At 41.1% G+C, this 18,107-nt stretch overlaps 1 protein-coding gene across 6 annotated transcripts in view; it reads left to right on the forward strand.

The window, feature by feature from the left end:
- APH1B (aph-1 homolog B, gamma-secretase subunit) overlaps nt 1–18,107 on the forward strand; it is a 120,957-nt gene that overhangs the window by 14,027 nt on the left and 88,823 nt on the right. For all 6 annotated transcript variants that reach the window (XR_012330177.1, XM_019947881.3, XM_073801127.1 and 3 more), the window contains exon 6: nt 5,310–5,437. Coding sequence is in view for 5 of the 6 variants with exons in the window: in XM_019947881.3 (XP_019803440.1) it covers nt 5,310–5,437 (128 nt within the window). In the remaining variant the exon portion in view is untranslated. The remainder of the gene's footprint in view (nt 1–5,309; nt 5,438–18,107) is intronic.

Here is an 18,107-nt window from a genome sequence, read left to right on the forward strand (position 1 = left end):
TTATTTTTCTGTTACTATACTAACAGTGTTGCTGTATAGCTGATATATTGTAAGGGAATTTTTATAGGCTATATGCTTTTTTTGTTTTTGTTTTTATTAGTTTTTATTTCTCTTCACTGTAGCCCTAATCTTTAGTTCATTTGTCATCTTGGCCGCTTTTTGGAGTGGGAAGTATAATTTAATCTTGAAATTGAGAGGAGAGAAAATAGTTCTTATTTAATGTGAGGTATGGGCTTCCCTGGTGGCTCAGTGGTTGGGAGTCCGCCTGCCGATGCAGGGGACACGGGTTTGTGCCCTGGTCCGGGAAGATCCCACATGCTGCGGAGTGGCTGGGCCCATGAGCCATGGCCTCTGAGCCTGTGTGTCCGGAGCCTGTGCTCTGCAATGGGAGAGGCCACAACAGTGAGAGGCCCGCGTACCGCAAAAAAAAAAAAAAAATGTTAATGTGAGGTAATGTCATATATCTAAAAACGTATATTTAAACACATATATATGTATATATATTTAATTTTAACTGTAACAATCCATATTCCCTGTTCCTTAAGAACTGGGACACCAGCAGGAGCTTAGAGTCCCTTGTTCCTCCTCACTCCTCCCCTACAGGTAACTGTTGCCCTGATTTTGTGTTATTAAGTCCCTGGGTTAGCCAGGTCTGAAAGTTAGGTTTTTAACATGTATCGATGTTTTACTGCAAGTTTTACCTTCATGTGTGTATCTGAAGAAAATTTAGTTTTCTTGCTTTTGAACATTTAAAAATAAATTGTACTATATTCTTTAAAAAAAAGAAATTGAGAGGAAAAAAATAATAGATGAGTTGACCTTTATCCAAAGATGCAGGTAAAAGGACCAACCCATTTCAAACCGCTTTTCATCCACCAGATGAAAATTGTCCCCATGATGCAGTGGTCACACATTTGAGAGTTGGTAATATACATAATTAATATAAGCTCTCTCCTAAATTACACAAGAAGAATCTTTTAAAAAATAGTTTTTAAAAACCCCACTGTATTTTTTTGTCTTCACAAGTTGTATTGTTGAAGTAAGTGATCCTATGCACAGATTCTTTTAATTAAATCATTAATTTATCATCTTATTAAGAATAAATAGAATCCTTTCAAAAAAAAATTTATCATCTTTACTAAAGTAATTTCTGTCTTCAAGGAGCTTATCATCTTGTAGAGAGAATAAGACCAAAAAAGTGATTAAGCGTTTCAGTGCAGTTTAACATAATAATAGAAAAGATATAAGGAGGTATGACCAAATTAAAAAAACAAATTGCTGCAGTAAAGAATTGAGAGACATGCTGCACGTTATAGTGGTCCCCAAACCCAGTGGACCCTTGTTCATCATTTCAGTTCAGACCTTGGTATCTCCTGTCTAGATTACTACCATTAACTCCCACCCAGTTAGTCCTTCCTCAACACATTTTCCATGGGAATCCATCCTGTATACAGCCCCCCAAATGACTCGTCCCTGTACAAAAATGTATAAGGGCTTTTCAAGGCCTACAAGTTACTCAGGGCCCTTCACGTCCGGCGGCAAGTTAGAGGACAGGAAAGTATGTCAATGGGATGGGTCCTACTTATTTAGTTGCGCCCCCAACATAGCAAATTATCTTCCTTTTAAACATTCCATAATTAGAATATTTCTGACAGTCTTAAAAAATGAACATAATAATGAGTATTACATTTTTAGAACAACTGTAATATTAATGCTAAAATCTGTTAGCATCCAATATAAGTTAATAAAACATACCCAGGAGGGGGTGTTACTGCTGCAGTTTTCTATATTTTCTTAAATCAGTCTATTAGACTGCTACATAAGCTTTTTTTTTTTTTTGGCTCTCAAGTAGCAGTCTCCTAATGGAACTTATTTTTCTACCAGATTCTGTCACTAGATGGCGCTAATTCCCTTTTGTGAACTAGGCTGTTTTCATAAGATTGGCTTAAAATGATTCTTTTGGAAGAAAGTAAAAAATGTGCTAGCAATTTGGGGATTGTATTTGTGATTTCTATAAATTCAAAGAAAATAAAGTGTTTTAATATCTTTAGCTGAGTTAGGACGGCAGGCTGACCATGCTGTGGATGTATACCTATAGAGTCAAGAATAGCTGTTACTTTATCATGTGCTAGAGTTTATTTGTTGTAACGTCATTCTTTGGAGCATAACCTTTGAATTAAACATTTAAGAAACTACTTATTGCGTTTAAAAATAATAACCCCAAATTTGCATGTATCTGCGTTTATTGCATATATTATTTGTAACTGCTGCTGTTACCATGTATTTAGGCATGAGCTCCTTTTAAATTTTTCAGTTAAATAGTTTAACATACTCCATTATAAATGCCTAAGTAATAATCAGGAATATGGGGTATAATTAGTATGTCTATGTTAGGACAAGATGTACAATATATGATACCTGTATGTACATAGGTTTTCATGTGACAAGTCAGCATAGTTTACAAACTAAATGTATCATAAGTTAATTATTTTTTTTGTAGTTGTGTAGTAGGCTAACGTTAACTTTTATTAGAATCATTACCATATCTTGGTTATTTTGTATATAGGCAAGGTATAGGAATTGGAGTCTTAATTTCAAGTCTTACCCTGGCTCATTAATTTAGTATTTTGGGCAAGTCCATTTGATCATTTAATCACTCATTCCACAAATAATTAAGTATTTTTATTTAACAGCCGAGTTAATGTTTATATGTTCCACTCATAGAGGGAATAAAGACAAACAGCTGATTACAACAAAGTGTGATAAATACTATGATGAGGAAGAGCCATGAGTGCACAAAAAAGCTGTAACCCCCTCGGGTGGTATTGTACTTCTCCTTTGTAGTACTTACCACATTTGAAATTAATTGATCATGCATGCACACATGCAGTATTCCATAGAAAAACCTGTGTGTGCGCCGATCAAGTTCAGTTTCAGTTGCTTAAGAATCTTGGATAAAAAATGAGCAGAAGACCTAAGCAGACATTTCTTCAAAGAAGATATACAGATTGCCAACAAACACGTGGAAGGATGCTCAACATCACTAATCATTAGAGAAATGCAAATCAAAACTACAATGAGGTATCACCTCACACCAGTCAGAATGGCCATCATCAAAAAATCTACAAACAGGGCTTCCCTGGTGGCGCAGTGGTTGAGAGTCCGCCTGCCGATGTAGGGGCCGCGGGTTCATGCCCCAGTCCGGGAAGATCCCACATACCGCAGAGCAGCTGGGCCCGTGAGCCATGGCTGCTGAGCCTGTGAGTCCGGAGCCTGTGCTCTGCAACGGGAGAGGCCACAACAGTGAGAGGCCCACTTAACGCAAAAAAAAAAAAAAAAAAAAAAAATCTACAAACAAAAAATCCTGGAGAGGGTGTGGAGAAAAGGGAACCCTCCTGCACTGTTGGTGGGAACGTAAATTGATACAGCTACTATGGAGAACAGTATGGAGGTTCCTTAAAAAACTAAAAATAGAACTACTGCACGACCCAGCAGTCCCACTACTGGGCATATACCCTGAGAAAACCAGAATTCAAAAAGAACCATATACCACAATGTTCACTTCAGCACTCTTTACAATAGCCAGGACATGGAAGCAACCTAAGTGTCCGTCGACAGATGAATGGCTAAAGAAGATGTGGCACATATATACAATAGAATATTACTCAGCCATAAAAAGAAACGAAATTGAGGGGGCTTCCCTGGTGGCGCAGTGGTTGAAAATCTGCCTGCCAAGGCAGGGGACACGGGTTCGAGCCCTGGTTTGGGAAGATCCTACATGCTACGGAGCAACTAGGCCCGTGAGCCACAATTACTGAGCCTGTGCATCTGGAGCCTGTGCTACGCAACGAGAGGCCGCGATAGTGAGAGGCCCGCGCACCGCGATGAAGAGTGGCCCCCGCTTGCCGCAACTAGAGAAAGCTCTAGCACAGAAACGAAGACCCAACACAGCCAAAAGTAAAATTAATTAATTTAAAAAAAGAAACGAAATTGAATTATGCGTAGTGAGTTAAAAAAAAAATGGTTCTGAAGAACCTAGGGGCAGGACAGGAATAAAGACGCAGACGTAAAGAATGGACTTGAGGACACGGGGAGAGGGAAGGATAAGCTGGGATGAAGTGAGAGAGTGTCATGGACATATATACACTACCAAATGTAGAACGGATAGCTAGTGGGAAGCAGCCACATAGCTCAGGGAGATCAGCTTGGTGCTTTGTGACCACCTAGAGGGGTGGGATAGGGAGGGTGGGAGGGAGACGCAAGAGGGAGGAGATATGGGGACATATGTATATGTGTACCTGACTCACTTTGTTATAAAGCAGAAACTAACACATGATTGTAAAGCAATTATACTCCAATAAAGATGTTAAAAAAAAGAAAGAATCTTGGATAATTACTGCAATTTCTTATATTTTTGTCTTCCATTGTCCTTAAAAAAAAATCCAAGGAGAAACTTCACTTTAATGAGAAGACTTGTTTAAATTGAAGACACTCCTTTTTTTAAAATTAATTAATTAATATATTTATGGCTGTGTTGGGTCTTTGTTTCTGTGCGAGGGCTTTCTCTAGTTGTGGCAAGCAGGGGCCACTCTAAATCGCGGTGCGCGGGCCTCTCACTATCGCGGCCTCTCTTGTTGCGGAGCACAGGCTCCAGACGCGCAGACTCAGTAATTGTGGCTCACGGGCCCAGTTGTTCCACGGCATGTGGGATCTTCCCAGACCAGGGCTCGAACCCCTGTCCCCTGCATTGGCAGGCAGATTCTCAACCACTGTGCCACCAGGGAAGCTCGAAGACACTTCTTTTAATTGAGAAAAGTTTCTCAGGGACCTCCCTGGCAGTCCATTGGTTAAGACTTCAAGTTTCCAATGTGGGGTTGAAGGTGTGCTGGTTTGATCCCTGGTCAGGCAACTAGGATCCTACATGCTGTGTGGCGTGGTGTCGGGGGAGGGTGGGAGTTTCGCAATTAGTGCAGAAGGCTAATTTGGAGAAAAGTTGATTAGATATCACAGTAGTCTTATTGCATTCCTAAGAGAAACTCCTTGAAAGCCAGATCCAAGTTGACTTTTTGTTTTTACAAATTCATGTTCTAGATGAGAAGCTGTTTCAGAGTTGGCCCCCTGGTTCAGGAATGTTGCTCTCAGAGTTACTATTCAAGCAAATATGTGTCAGGGTCCCACTTCTGTCAGATAGGGTTGAACCCTCGCAGTAATGTGGTGTACCCCAAGAGCGTTGTCCCAGGACTAGGTGTTTAGTGGGCTTTGGGGTTTGTTATCCTGTGACTGGGCACTAATGGTTGCCTGTCTTTCAGCTTTCATGACGCTGGTGATCATATTGCTGCACATGTTCTGGGGCATTGTGTTTTTTGATGGCTGTGAGAAGAAAAAGTGGTACACCCTGCTTGTAGTTCTTCTGACCCATCTACTGGTGTCAGCCCTGGTGAGTATTGCTACTGTGCTCAAACCGGTTTTTGGAGCTCAAGTCTGCATATCTAAAGTGGTAGATTCCACTTTGAATGAAATATATGCTCATAGGAAAATGAGGAAATTCAGAAAAGTCAGTTAAAAGAATGAATGAATGAATGATAGATAAATCATCTTTCTTACCATAGAAAGATAACAATTTGTTGGTTGATCTCATAAAAGTTTTTTGGTGTCTTATTTTGGTATGTGTCTTTCTTTTAATGGGTAGAGTCAAACTGAAATAGGCTTGCATTATGCTTATGTTATGTAACACATCTTAAAAAATTTCCATGTTATTATAAATCCTTTTAATATTTAAGTTTTAGTGGCTTTAGATCATTACATAAAGTTATAGTTTGCTTAACTGATTGATAACTTGTTTTTCTACTTTTGGTTATTATAATGCTGTCTGGAACAACTTTGTATGTGAAACTTTTTCAATTCATTGTTTACATTCCAAGGAATTGATTTTTGAAGTCAAATGATGTGAATATTTTTAAAGCCCTTGATGCAAATTGCTAAAATACTCTGTACAAGGGTTGTACTATTTTTATGCATTCTGATGAATGTCAAGAGTACCCATCTTACTCTCTCCTCACTGACATTATAATGCCAGTTTTCAAAAGTAATTTAAAAAGAATACTTGACTAGATGTATTGTTTAAGCACTGTTTAATGGTTTGGTCTTAGTTTAATTGTAACGTGTCATATACTTACATCAGAATTATCCCAGCCACTGCTTTGTCCAGACCTTTATCATTTCTCACCTACAGTATTGAAAAGCTTCCTTCTGATGGTGTCCTGCCTCATGTGTCTCTCCTCTCCATCCATTTAGAGTTCATATCAGGTTTTCTTATACTGGGCTTCTTGTTCTCTGTTCCATCTAAAAAACAATCTCGTTGCCTTTCTTACCTAAAACCTTTCAGTCATACAGGATACTAAAGTTACCCTTAATATGACGGCAGCTATGTAAAGTCAAATCTTTCTTTTTCTTAATTTTTAAATTTTATTTTATATATTTTTTATACAGCAGGTTCTTATAAGTCATCCATTTTATGCACATCAGTGTGTACATGTGAACCCCAGTCTCCCAATTCATCACCACCACTCCCACCTGCCGCTGCTTTCCCCCCTTGGTGTGCATACGTTTGTTCTCTACATGTGTGTCTCAATTTCTGCCCTGCAAACTGGTTCATCAGTACCATTTTTCTAGGTTCTACATATATGTGTTAATATACTATATTTGTTGTTCTCTTTCTGACTTACTTCACTCTGTATGACAGTCTCTAGTTCCATCCACGTCTCAACAAATGACCCAGTTTCGTTCCGTTTTATGGCTAATATTCCATTGTATATATGTACCACATCTTCTTTATCCATTCGTCTGTCGATGGGCATTTAGGTTGCTTCCATGACCTGGCTATTGTATATAGTGCTGCAGTGAACTTTGGGGTGCATATGTCTTTTTGAATTATGGTTTTCTCAGCGTATATTCCAGTAGTAAGATTGCTGGATCATATGGTAATTCTATTTTTAGGTTTTTTTGGGGGGGGTACGCGGGCCTCTCATTGTTGTGGCCTCTTCCATTGCGGAGCACAGGCTCCGGATGCGCAGCCTCAGCGGCCATGGCTCACGGGCCCAGCTGCTCCGCGGCATGTGGGATCCTCCCGGACCGGGGCACGAGCCCATGTCCCCTGCATTGGCAGGCGGACTCTCAACCACTGCACCACCAGGGAAGCCCTATTTTTAGTTTTCTCAGAAACCTCCATACTGTTCTCCATAGTGGCTGTATCAATTTACATTCCCACCAACAGTGCAAGAGGGTTCCCTTTTCTCCACACCCTCTCCAGCATTTGTTATTTATAGATTTTCTGATGACGCCCATTCTAACTGGTGTGAGGTGGTACCTCATTGTAGTTTTGATTTGCATTTCTCTAATAATTAGTAATGTTGAGTAGCTTTTCATGTGCTTCTTGTCCATCTGTATGTCTTCTTTGGAGAAATGTCTATTTAGGTCTTCTGCCCATTTTTGGATTGGGTTGTTTGTTTTTTTAATATTGAGCTGCATGAGGTGTTTATATATTTTGGAGATTAATCCTTTGTCTGTTGATTCATTTGCAAATACTTTCTCCCATTTTAAGCATTGTCTTTTCGTCTTGCTTATGGTTTCCTTTGCTGTGCAAAAGCTTTGAAGTTTCATTAGGTCCCATTTGTTTATTTTTCTTTTTATTTCCATTACTCCAGGAGGTGATCAAAAAAGATCTTGCTGTGATTTATGTCAAAGAGTGTTCTTCCTATGTTTTCCTCTAAGAATTTTATAGTGTCTGGTCTTAATTTAGGTCTCTAATCCATTTTGAGTTTATTTTTGTGTATGGTGTTAGGGAGTGTTCTAATTTCATTCTTTTACATGTAGCTGTCCAGTTTTTCCAGCACCACTTATTGAAGAGACTGTCTTTTCTCCATTGTGTATCCTTGCCTTCTTTGTCATAGATTAGTTGACCGTAGGTGCTTGGGTTTACCTCTGGGCTTTCTATCTTGTTCCATTGATCTATGTTTCTGTTTTTGTGCCAGTACCATATTGCCTTGATTACTGTAGCTTTGTAGTATAGTCTGAAGTCAGGGAGTCTGATTCCTCCAGCTCCGTTTTTTCCCTCAAGACCGCTTTGGCTATTTGGGGTCTTTTGTGTCTCCATACAAATTTTATGATTTTTTGTTCTAGTTCCATAAAAAATGCCATTGGTAATTTGATAGGGATTGCATGGAATCTGTAGATTGCTTTGGGTAGTATAGTCATTTTCACAGTATTGATTCTTCCAATCCAAGAACATGGTATATCTCTCCATCTGTTGGTATCATCTTTAATTTCTTTCATCAGTGTCTTGTAGTTTTCTGCATACAGGTCTTTTGTCTCCCTAGGTAGGTTTATTCCTAGGTATTTTATTCTTTTTGTTGCAGTGGTAAATGGGAGTGTTTCCTTAATTTCTGTTTCAGATTTTTCATCATTAGTGTATAGGAATGCCAGAGATTTCTGTGCATTAATTTTGTATCCTGCAACTTTACCAAATTTATTGATTAGCTCTAGTAGTTTTCTGGTGGCATCTTTAGGATTCTCTACGTATAGTATCATGTCATCTGCAAACAGTGACAGTTTTACTTCTTCTTTTCCAATTTGTATTCATTTTACTTCTTTTTCTTCTCTGATTGCTGTGGCTAGGACTTCCAAAACTGTGTTGAATAATAGTGGTGAGAGTGGACATCCTTGTCTTGCTGCTGATCTTAGAGGAAATGCTTTCAGTTTTTCACCATTGAGAATGATGTTTGCTGTGGGCTTCTTGTATATGGCCTTTATTATGTTGAGGTAGGTTCCCTCTGCCCACTTTCTGGAGAGTTTTTATCATAAATCGGTGTTGAATTTTGTCAAAAGCTTTTTCTGCATCTATTGAGATGATCATATGGTTTTTATTCTTCAGTTTGTTAATATGGTGTATCATATTGATTGATTTGCGTTTATTGAAGAATTCTTGCATCCCTGGGATAAATCCCACTTGATCATGGTGTATGATCCTTTTAATGTGATGTTGGATTCTGTTTGCTAGTATTTTGTTGAGGATTTTTGCATCTATATTCATCAGTGATATTGGCCTGTAATTTTCTTTTTTTGTAGTATCCTTGTCTGGTTTTGGTATCAGGGTCATGGTGGCCTCATAGAATGAGTTTGGAAGTATTCCTTCCTCTGTAATTTTTTGGAAGAGTTTGAGAAGGATGGGTGTTAGCTCTTCTGTAAATGTTTGATAGAATTCACCTGTGAAGCCATCTGGTCCTGGACTTTTGTTTGTTGGAAGATTTTTGTCTTTGTTTTTTGTGGTACGCAGCCCTCTCACTTTTGTGGCCTCTCCCATTGCGGAGCACAGGCTCTGGACGCACAGGCTCAGCAGCCATGGCTCACGGGCCCAGCCACTCCGCGGCATGTGGGATCTTCCCAGACCGGGGCACGAACTCGTGTCCCCTGCATCAGCAGGCGGACTCTCAACCACTGCACCACCAGGGAAGCCCTGTTGGAAGATTTTTAATCACAGTTTCAATTTCATTATTTGTGACTGGTTTGTTCATATTTTCTATTTCTTCCTGGTTCAGTCTTGGAAGGTTATACCTTTCTAAGAATTTGTCCATTTCTTCCAGGTTGTCCATTTTATTGGCATAGAGTTGCTTGTAGTAGTCTCTTAGGATGCTTTGTATTTCTGTGGTGTCTGTTGTAACGTCTCCTTTTTCATTTCTAATTTTATTGATTTGAATCCTCTCCGTCTTGATGAGTCTGTTTAATGGTTTATCAATTTTGTTTATCTTCTCAAAGAACCAGCTTTTAGTTTTATTGATCTTTGCTATTGTTTGTTTCTATTTCATGTATTTCTGCTCTGATCTTTATGATTTCTTTCCTTCTGCTAACTTTGGGTTTTGTTTGTTCTTCTTTCTCTAGTTCCTTTAGGTGTAAGGTTAGATTGTTTGAGATTTTTCTTGTTTCTTGAGGTAGGCTTGTGTAGCTGTAAACTTCCCTCTTAGAACTGCTTATGCTGCATCCCATAGGTTTTGGATTGTTGTGTTTTCATTGTCATTTCTCTCGGTATTTTTTGATTTCCTCTTTGATTTCTTCAGTGATCTCTTGGTTATTTAGTAACGTATTGTTTAGCCTCCATGTGTTTGTGTTTTTTACGTTTTTTCCCCTGTAATTGATTTCTAATCTCATAGCATTATGATTAGAAAAGATGCTTGATATGATTTCAATTTTCTTAAATTTACTGAGCCTTGATTTGTGACCTAAGATGTGATCTATCCAGGAGAATGTTCTGTGTGCACTTGAGGAGAAAGTGTAATCTGCTGTTTTTGGATGGAATGTCCTATAAATATCAATTAAATCTATCTGGTCTATTGTGTCATCTAAAGCTTCTGTTTATTTATTTATTTTCATTGTGGATGATCTGTCCATTGGTGTAAGTGAGGTGTTAAAGTCCCCCACTCTTATTGTGTTACTGTTGATTTCCTCTTTTATAGCTGTTATCAGTTGCCTTATGTATTGAGGTACTTCTATGTTGGGTGCGTCTGTATTGATAATTGTTATATCTTCTTCTTGGGTTGATCCCTTGATCATTATGTAGTGTCCTTCCTTGTCTCTTGTAACATTCTTTGTTTTAAAGTCTATTTTATCTGATATGAGTATTGCTACTCCAGCTTTCTTTTGATTTCTATTTGCATGGAATGTCTTTTTCCATCCCCTCACTTTCAGTCTGTATGTGTCCCTAGGTCTGAAATGGGTCTCTTGTAGACAGCATATATATGGGTCTTGTTTTTGTATCCATTCAGCGAGTCTCTGTCTTTTGGTTGGAGCATTTAATCCATTCACGTTTAAGGTAATTATCGATATGTATGTTCCTATTCCCATTTTCTTAATTGTTTTCGGTTTGTTTTTGTAGGTCCTTTCTTCTCTTGTGTTTCTCACTTAGAGAAGTTCCTTTAGCATTTGTTGTAGAGCTGGTTTGGTGGTGCTCAGTTCTCTTAGCTTTTGCTTGTCTGTAAAGCTTTTGATTTCTTCATCAAATCTGAATGAGATCCTTGCTGGGTAGAGTAATCTTGGTTGTAGGTTCTTCCCTTTCATCACTTTAAGTATATCATGCCACTCCCTTCTGGTTTGTAGAGTTTCTGCTGAGAAATCAGCTGTTAACCTTATTGGAGTTCCCTTGTATGTTATTTGTTGTTTTTCCCTTGCTGCTTTTTCTTTGTCTTTAATTTTTGCCAATTTGATTACTATGTGTCTCGGCGTGTTTCTCCTTGGGCTTTTCCTGTATGGAACTCTCTGCGCCTTCTGGACTTGGGTGACTATTTCCTTTCCCATGTTAGTTAAGTTTTCGACTATAATCTCTTCAAATATTTTCTCTGGTCCTTTCTCTCTGTCTTCTCCTTCTGGGACCCCTCTAATGCGAATGTTGTTGTGTTTAATGTTGTCCCAGCGGTCTCTTAGGCTGTTTTCATTTCTTTTCATTCTTTTTTCTTTATTCTGTTCTGTGGCAGTGAATTCCACCATTCTGTCTTCCAGGTCACTTATCTGTTCTTCTGCCTCAGTTATTCTGGTATTGATTCCTTCTAGTGTATTTTTCATTTCAGTTATTGTATTGTTCATCACTGTTTGTTTGTTCTTTAATTCTTCTAGGTCTTTGTTAAACATTTCTTGCATCTTCTCGATCTTTGCCTCCATTCTTTTTCCAAGGTTCTGGATCATCTTCACTGTCATTATATTCTGAATTCTTTTTCTGGTAGGTTGCCTATCTCCATTTCATTTAGTTGTTTTTCTGGGGATTTATCTTGTTCCTTCATCTGGTACATAGCCCTCTGCCTTTTCATCTTGTCTGTCTTTCTGTGAATGTGGTTTTTGTTCCACAGGCTGCAGGATTGTAGTTCTTCTTGCTTCTACTGTCTGCCCTCTGGTGGATGTGGCTGTCTAAGAGGCTTGTGCAAGTTTCCTGATGGGAGGGACTGGTGGTGGGTAGAGCTGACTGTTGCTCTGGTGGGCAGAGCTCAGTAAAACTTAAGTTGGCTTGACTGCTGTTGGGTGGAGCTGGGTTCCCTCCCTGTTGGTTGTTTGGCCTGAGGCAACCCAACACTGGAGCCTACCTGGACTCTTTGGTGGGGCTGATGTCGGACTCTAGGAGAGCTCACGCCAAGGAGTACTTCCTGGAGCTTATGCTTGCCAGTGTCCTTGTCCCCATGGTGAGCCACAGCCACCCCCCACCTCTGCAGGAGACCCTGCAACACTAGCAGGTAGGTCTGGTTCAGTCTCCTATGGGGTCACTGCTCCTTCCTCTGGGTCCCGATATGCACACTACTTTGTGTGTGCCCTCGAAGAGTGGAGTCTCTGTTTCCCCCAGTCCTGTCGAAGTCCTGCAGTCAAATCCCACTAGCTTTCGAAGTCTGATTCTCTAGGAATTCCTCGTCCTGTTGCTGCACCCCCAGGTTGGGAAGCCTGACGTGGGTCTCAGAACCTTCACTCCAGTGGGTGGACTTCTGTGGTATAAGTGTTCTCCAGCCTGTGAGTCACCCACCCACCAGTTATGGGATTTGATTTTACTGTGATTGCGCCCCTCCTACTATCTCATTGTGGCTTCTCCTTTGTCTTTGGATGTGGGGTATCTTTTTTGGTGAGTTCCAGTGTCTTCCTGTCGATGATTGTCCAGCAGCTAGTTGTGATTCTGGTGTTCTTGCAAGAGGGCGTGGGAGCATGTCCTTCTACTCCGCCATCTTGGTTCAGGACCATAAATTCAAATCTTAATGGAAAAACCACTGGCGAGAGAGTGCGTTAAAATATTAACAGCTTTCATTTTTGGGTGGATTCTTTTATTCTTTATGGGTTTTGGCATGTTCCAAATTTTCTACTATGTACACTTTAATAAACAGAAAGGAAGTTGCAAGAGAAAGGAAATATCCTTTTTATGGATCCAATTGGCCATTCATTCATTTGACAAATAGCCTTCTATGTTCCAGGCACTGTTCTAGGCGAACAAAACAATTTAGTGAAAAAAACAAAGACCCTGCCTTTACCATCTAGTGCAGAGAGAGGCAGTAAGCAGTAGACATAATAAAAAGTTTTATAGTATATTAAAATTGATAGGTGCTGTGGGAAAAAAGGGAAAGTAGAGCAGGTTAAAAGGGTTCCAGATTGTGTGGGCTGGGGATGTTGAATTTTGGAACTATGTAGTCAAAAGTAGGTTTCATTGTGAAGGTGACATTTGAACAAAAAAGTCAAGTTGGCCATGTGGCTGTCTGGAGAAATAGCATCCAAGACTAAAACAGCCAGTGGCAAAGTCCTAAGACTAAAGAACATGCTTGGCATGTTTATGGAAGTGAGGGTGACCAGAACCAGTAAGCCTGGGGAATTTAGTAGCAGATACTGTCACAGATTTGAGGTTGGGGATGGAAGTAGAGGTTGGAAATGAGAAGCACATCTAGATAATGCAAGACTTGAGCTTTTTACTCTCAGTGAAATGGGAGTCATTGTAGGGTGTTGAGTACAGGGACATGACTTGAATCACGTTTTGAAAGGATCGTTTTGACTGCTGTGTTCAGAGTAGACTGTAACGGGGGAAGAGATTACAGTCATCAAGAGAAGGGTGGTGATAACTGGGGTGAGATAGCAGTGGAAATAATGAGAAATGTTCAGATTCAGGACATATTTCTGAAAGTAGAGCCAACAGTATTTCCTGACAGACTGGATAAGGCAAGGGAGAGAAAGAAGAGGAGCCAAGGATGTCTTCAGAGCTTTGGGCCTGGATAGCTAGAAGGATGGAGTTGCCATCAGCTGGGATGGAGAAGCTTGTGAGGGAGATCAGGAGTTCTCCTTGGTCACGTTACCGTGGGGGCGCCTATTGGACATTCAAGTGGAGAAGGCAGTTAGGCAGTTGGATGAAAAAGTCTGGAGTTTGGGAGAGAAATCCAGGCTCGAAGAGATGAGTACAAGAAGTGAGTATCAGCAGACAAGAGAAGAGGCCCAAGGACTAAGGCCTGGGGCATTTCAGCCTTGAGGTTGGGGCAAGAAGAGGAGCCAGCAAAGGAGACTGAGAAGGAGCAACTTAGTGAAGTAGAAGAGCAGCAGGAGCCAGGTGTCCTGAAGCCAGGTGTGTTGGGGAGGAGAGGGCGATGAGCTGTAGCAGAGGCCAGTGGAGTGAAACCCAGACTTCTTTCTTTGACATAAGCCTCTTACTGATTTTACTGGTGCACAACGTACTCTTGCTGCTCCCCATAGTTCACACCATACCCTCCATCTAAATTGATCCAGTGTGGCTCCCCAGCAGGGAGTGCCTTTGTTCGCGCTGTTTTATCTGCAATGACTGCTGACCTAGGTCAGTTTGGAAAACTCCTGAGCATTTCATGTGAGGCCTCCCTGGAAAAGGTGCACATTTCTGACTCAGCAGTATCACTAGCCCTTATTTATAGCTGTGTTATAACCCCCCTCCCCGGCCAGCATTATTTTATTTGATACAGTTTTTACATCTACCTCTCTAATTAGAGTTTGATCATCAGTGATGGGACCTTATCTTGTCACTCTTGGTATCCTGAATCCAAGGGCATGTGCAGGCAGGGTGAGGGTGAGGACAGTGAGGTGCCTTGGAGGCACTCCCCCTGCTGCCGCTGCTGGGCAGAGGTGACAAACTGACCCAGTCAGAGCCTCTTGTTTGTTAAGAAGAACCCATCTCCCCACCTTACCCTGGCCCAGCACAGGAAGTATCCTTTCTTCTGTCAAAGGCCAGTCCCTCCACTTGGGCTTTAGACCTAATTCCCTCCTACTTAAGGACTTTACTCCTTTGACTGTGCCCTCTCTCCTACATCACCAGCCTGTCCCTCTCTTCACCAGCATATAGACATATCTTAAATAAAACTCTTCATTGTTGCCTATTCTCCTTCGAGCTATGACTTTTTTTTCTGGTTCCCATTGCAGCAAAATTTCTCAAAGAGTTGCCTCCGCAAACTCTGTCTCTGCTTCTTCTCTCATGCTTCTAGCACATTTTGCCTTCTGTTCAACCACCCTTCTAAGACTGCTTTATTTTTTTATACAGCAGGTTCTTATTAACTCCAAGTCTTTTAAGCTTGGTCTTCCTCAAGTCTTTTTGTATCTCATTAAATAGCACCACCATTTACCTAGAGCCAGAAACATGGAAGTCATTCTTGGCCTCTCCCTTTCCCTCACATTCCATCCACCAGCAACTCCCATCAGTTCCTATCATCTGCTCTCTCCATCTCTACCACCATCACCCTGGACTAAGTCACCAACCTGTACTCTCCTCATTCAGTGCAGAGTCTTCCTAACTAGTCTCCCTGCTTTCACCATAGCCGTTGTGGAGCACAGGCTCCGGACACACAGGCTCAGAGGCCATGGCTCACGGGCCCAGCCGTTCCGCGGCATGTGGGATCTTCCCAGACCGGGGCACGACCCCGCATCCCCTGCATCGGCAGGAGGACTCTCAACCACTGCGCCACCAGGGAAACCCCCTACACATCATTTATATCAGCTCTCAGGTTCTCAGCTGCAATGAACTCTTTGCCCTCCTTTGGTTCCCTCCCTTGGTCTACACCAGGCTGGCTCTCTCCTCCTCCTGTAAGTCTCAGATTAAATGCTGATTCCTCAGTGCCTTCCTTGACCCCCCCCCAACCCCAGGTAGATCGCCTTGTTCTTACCTATGCTAGCACCATCTCAGTTGTAGTTATTCTGTCCTAGCATTCATCACAATTTGGAATTATTTGTTTCTTCATTCATTACTTGTCTCCCTTACTGGTATATAAGCTCCATTAGGATAGGCACTGTGGTCTTCACTAGTACCTCGCGGCATCTCATCAGCAGTTTTTAAATGAACTTTTGGAACCCTCAGCAGTTGTGCAGCTGAAAAAGGTGCTGTTCCCTCACGTTCCCTTAATACTAAGGATTTTTACTAAAGTAACCTGGACTTGTCTCACTTTCTTGCTAACTCTAAGAGCCAATTAACACAGAAATAGTTAAAAACTGGGCCCTGGTTATGTAACATCTATCTTCTGTTGGGTATTTCATTAGGTCTGCCTTCTGATTACCTTCTACGGTTGCCATTTGAATATATTGGGTTGGTCAAAAAGTTCCTTCGGTTTTTACGTCAAAATAAAAGATACATATTTCATTTTCACCAAGAACTTTATTGAACAGCGTGTTCACTGTTCTGTTCCACTATCTTTTGCTATTTTTCAGGCAACTTCATAATTCTGTCTTCCTAAAACTGATTATCTTTTTGAGCAAAGAACTGCTCCAGGTGCCTTTTATAGTCTTCCAGGGAATTGAAATTTGATCCATTAAGAGAATTTTGTGAAGACCGAAATAAATGGAAATCCAAAGCTGCAATGTGTGGTGAATACAGCGGAAGAATCAGAACTTCCCAGCCAAGCTTTAACAGCTTTTTGCCTGGTCATCAAAGAAACATGTTGTCTTGCATTATCCTAATGGAAGATTATGCTTTTTCTGTTGACTCATTGCTGACGCTTTTCTTTGAGTGCTGCTTTCAGTTGGTCTAATTGGGAGCAGTACTTGTTGGAATTAATCGTTTGGTTTTCCGGAAGGAGCTCGTAATAAAGGACTCCTTTCCAGTCCCACCATCTACACATCACCTTCTTTGGACGAAGACCAGCCTTTGGTGTGGTTGGTGGTGGTTCATTTTGCTTGCCCCACGATCTCTTCCATTCCACACTGTCGTACAGTATCCACTTTTCACTGCCCATCACAATTGGTTTTAAAAACGAGATGTTTTCATTACGTTTAAGTAGAGAATCGCATGCGGAAATACGGTCAAGAAGGTTTTTTTCACTTATGTGGAGCCCAAACATGAAAGCGATTAACATAACCAAGCTGGTGCAAATGATTTTCAGTGCTTGATTTGGATATTTTGAGTATGTCAGCTATCTGCTGCGTGGTATAAAATTGATTGTTGTCAGTTAATGTCTTGATTTCATTGCTATCGACTTCAACTGGTCTACCCAACTGTGGGGCATGGTCCAGCGAGAAATCTCCAAAAAGAAACTTTGCCCACAACTTTTGACACGTTCGATCAGTCACAGCACCTTTTCCATACACTGCACAAATCTTTTTTTGCATTTCCGTTGCGTTTTTACCTTTCTTGAAATAATAAAGCATAATATGCTGAAAATGTTGCTTTTTTTCTTCCATCTTCAGTATTAAAATGGCTACACAAAAAGTCACCAATTTTGATAAGTCTTTTTTTAAACGCACGCTGATATGACAGCTGTCACATGCAATCTAACAGAATTGTTTTGAATGAAGTTAAAGACAACTAAGTGCTACTACAGCCATCCTTCGGAAAAAAAACGAACGAACCTTTGGCCAACCCAGTATTTTCTCTCCACAGACCCAAAGAGAAGCTTGGCGGCCAGGTTACAGTTCCCACCTCTAAAAAGCTGTCCTTTTGCTCAAGGCAGATAAACTCTACGTCTCAGCCTTCCTGCATCTTCACCAGCCCTGGGCACTTCCCTGCCCATCGTCAGCTAGACAGAGATGCCCCCTGCCTCACTCTAGTCAAAAGCTCTCCTACACCCAGCATCTTTTCACTCTGGGAGCCAGATCTGGCTTCACTTTTCCTAGCTGCCTAGCCTATCGAGTCCTTAAATCTGAGATCGTTCTTCTATGAAATGGGCCCTTAGCTCACAGGTTATCATCGTGGAACTGGAATGTGTGACCCAGGTGATAAGTCCACAGCACAGCACGTCGGGCACGCTCGATGGCCCTTCCTGCTGCTGCCCTCAACATGCCGCGTGTGCCATGGAGACCAACACGGAAGACTTGGGGAAGCTGGGACAACACTAACTCTGCCCCATGTGGCATTGATTGTTATCAGGACTATTCTCAGATACCCTGTGCCAGAGCCTGTCACGAGCGCCTTACTGGTGTTATTTTAGCTTCACCTCAGTCCCATTTCACTTACACAGAAACAGACTTACGGGCTAGTGTCTGTTGACTAGGTTAGTCCTATGTGTCTTTGTGGGTGCATGACATACATCGTATGTTTGGTGGAACACACCTCAGCTGTTGAAAGTGTTTCATATTTTCCTTTTCCTTTGGTTAATCCACATGTTTAA

This window comes from Tursiops truncatus, chromosome 2 (assembly GCF_011762595.2).
Source record: "Tursiops truncatus isolate mTurTru1 chromosome 2, mTurTru1.mat.Y, whole genome shotgun sequence".
In the NCBI taxonomy this organism is placed as follows: domain Eukaryota; kingdom Metazoa; phylum Chordata; class Mammalia; order Artiodactyla; family Delphinidae; genus Tursiops; species Tursiops truncatus.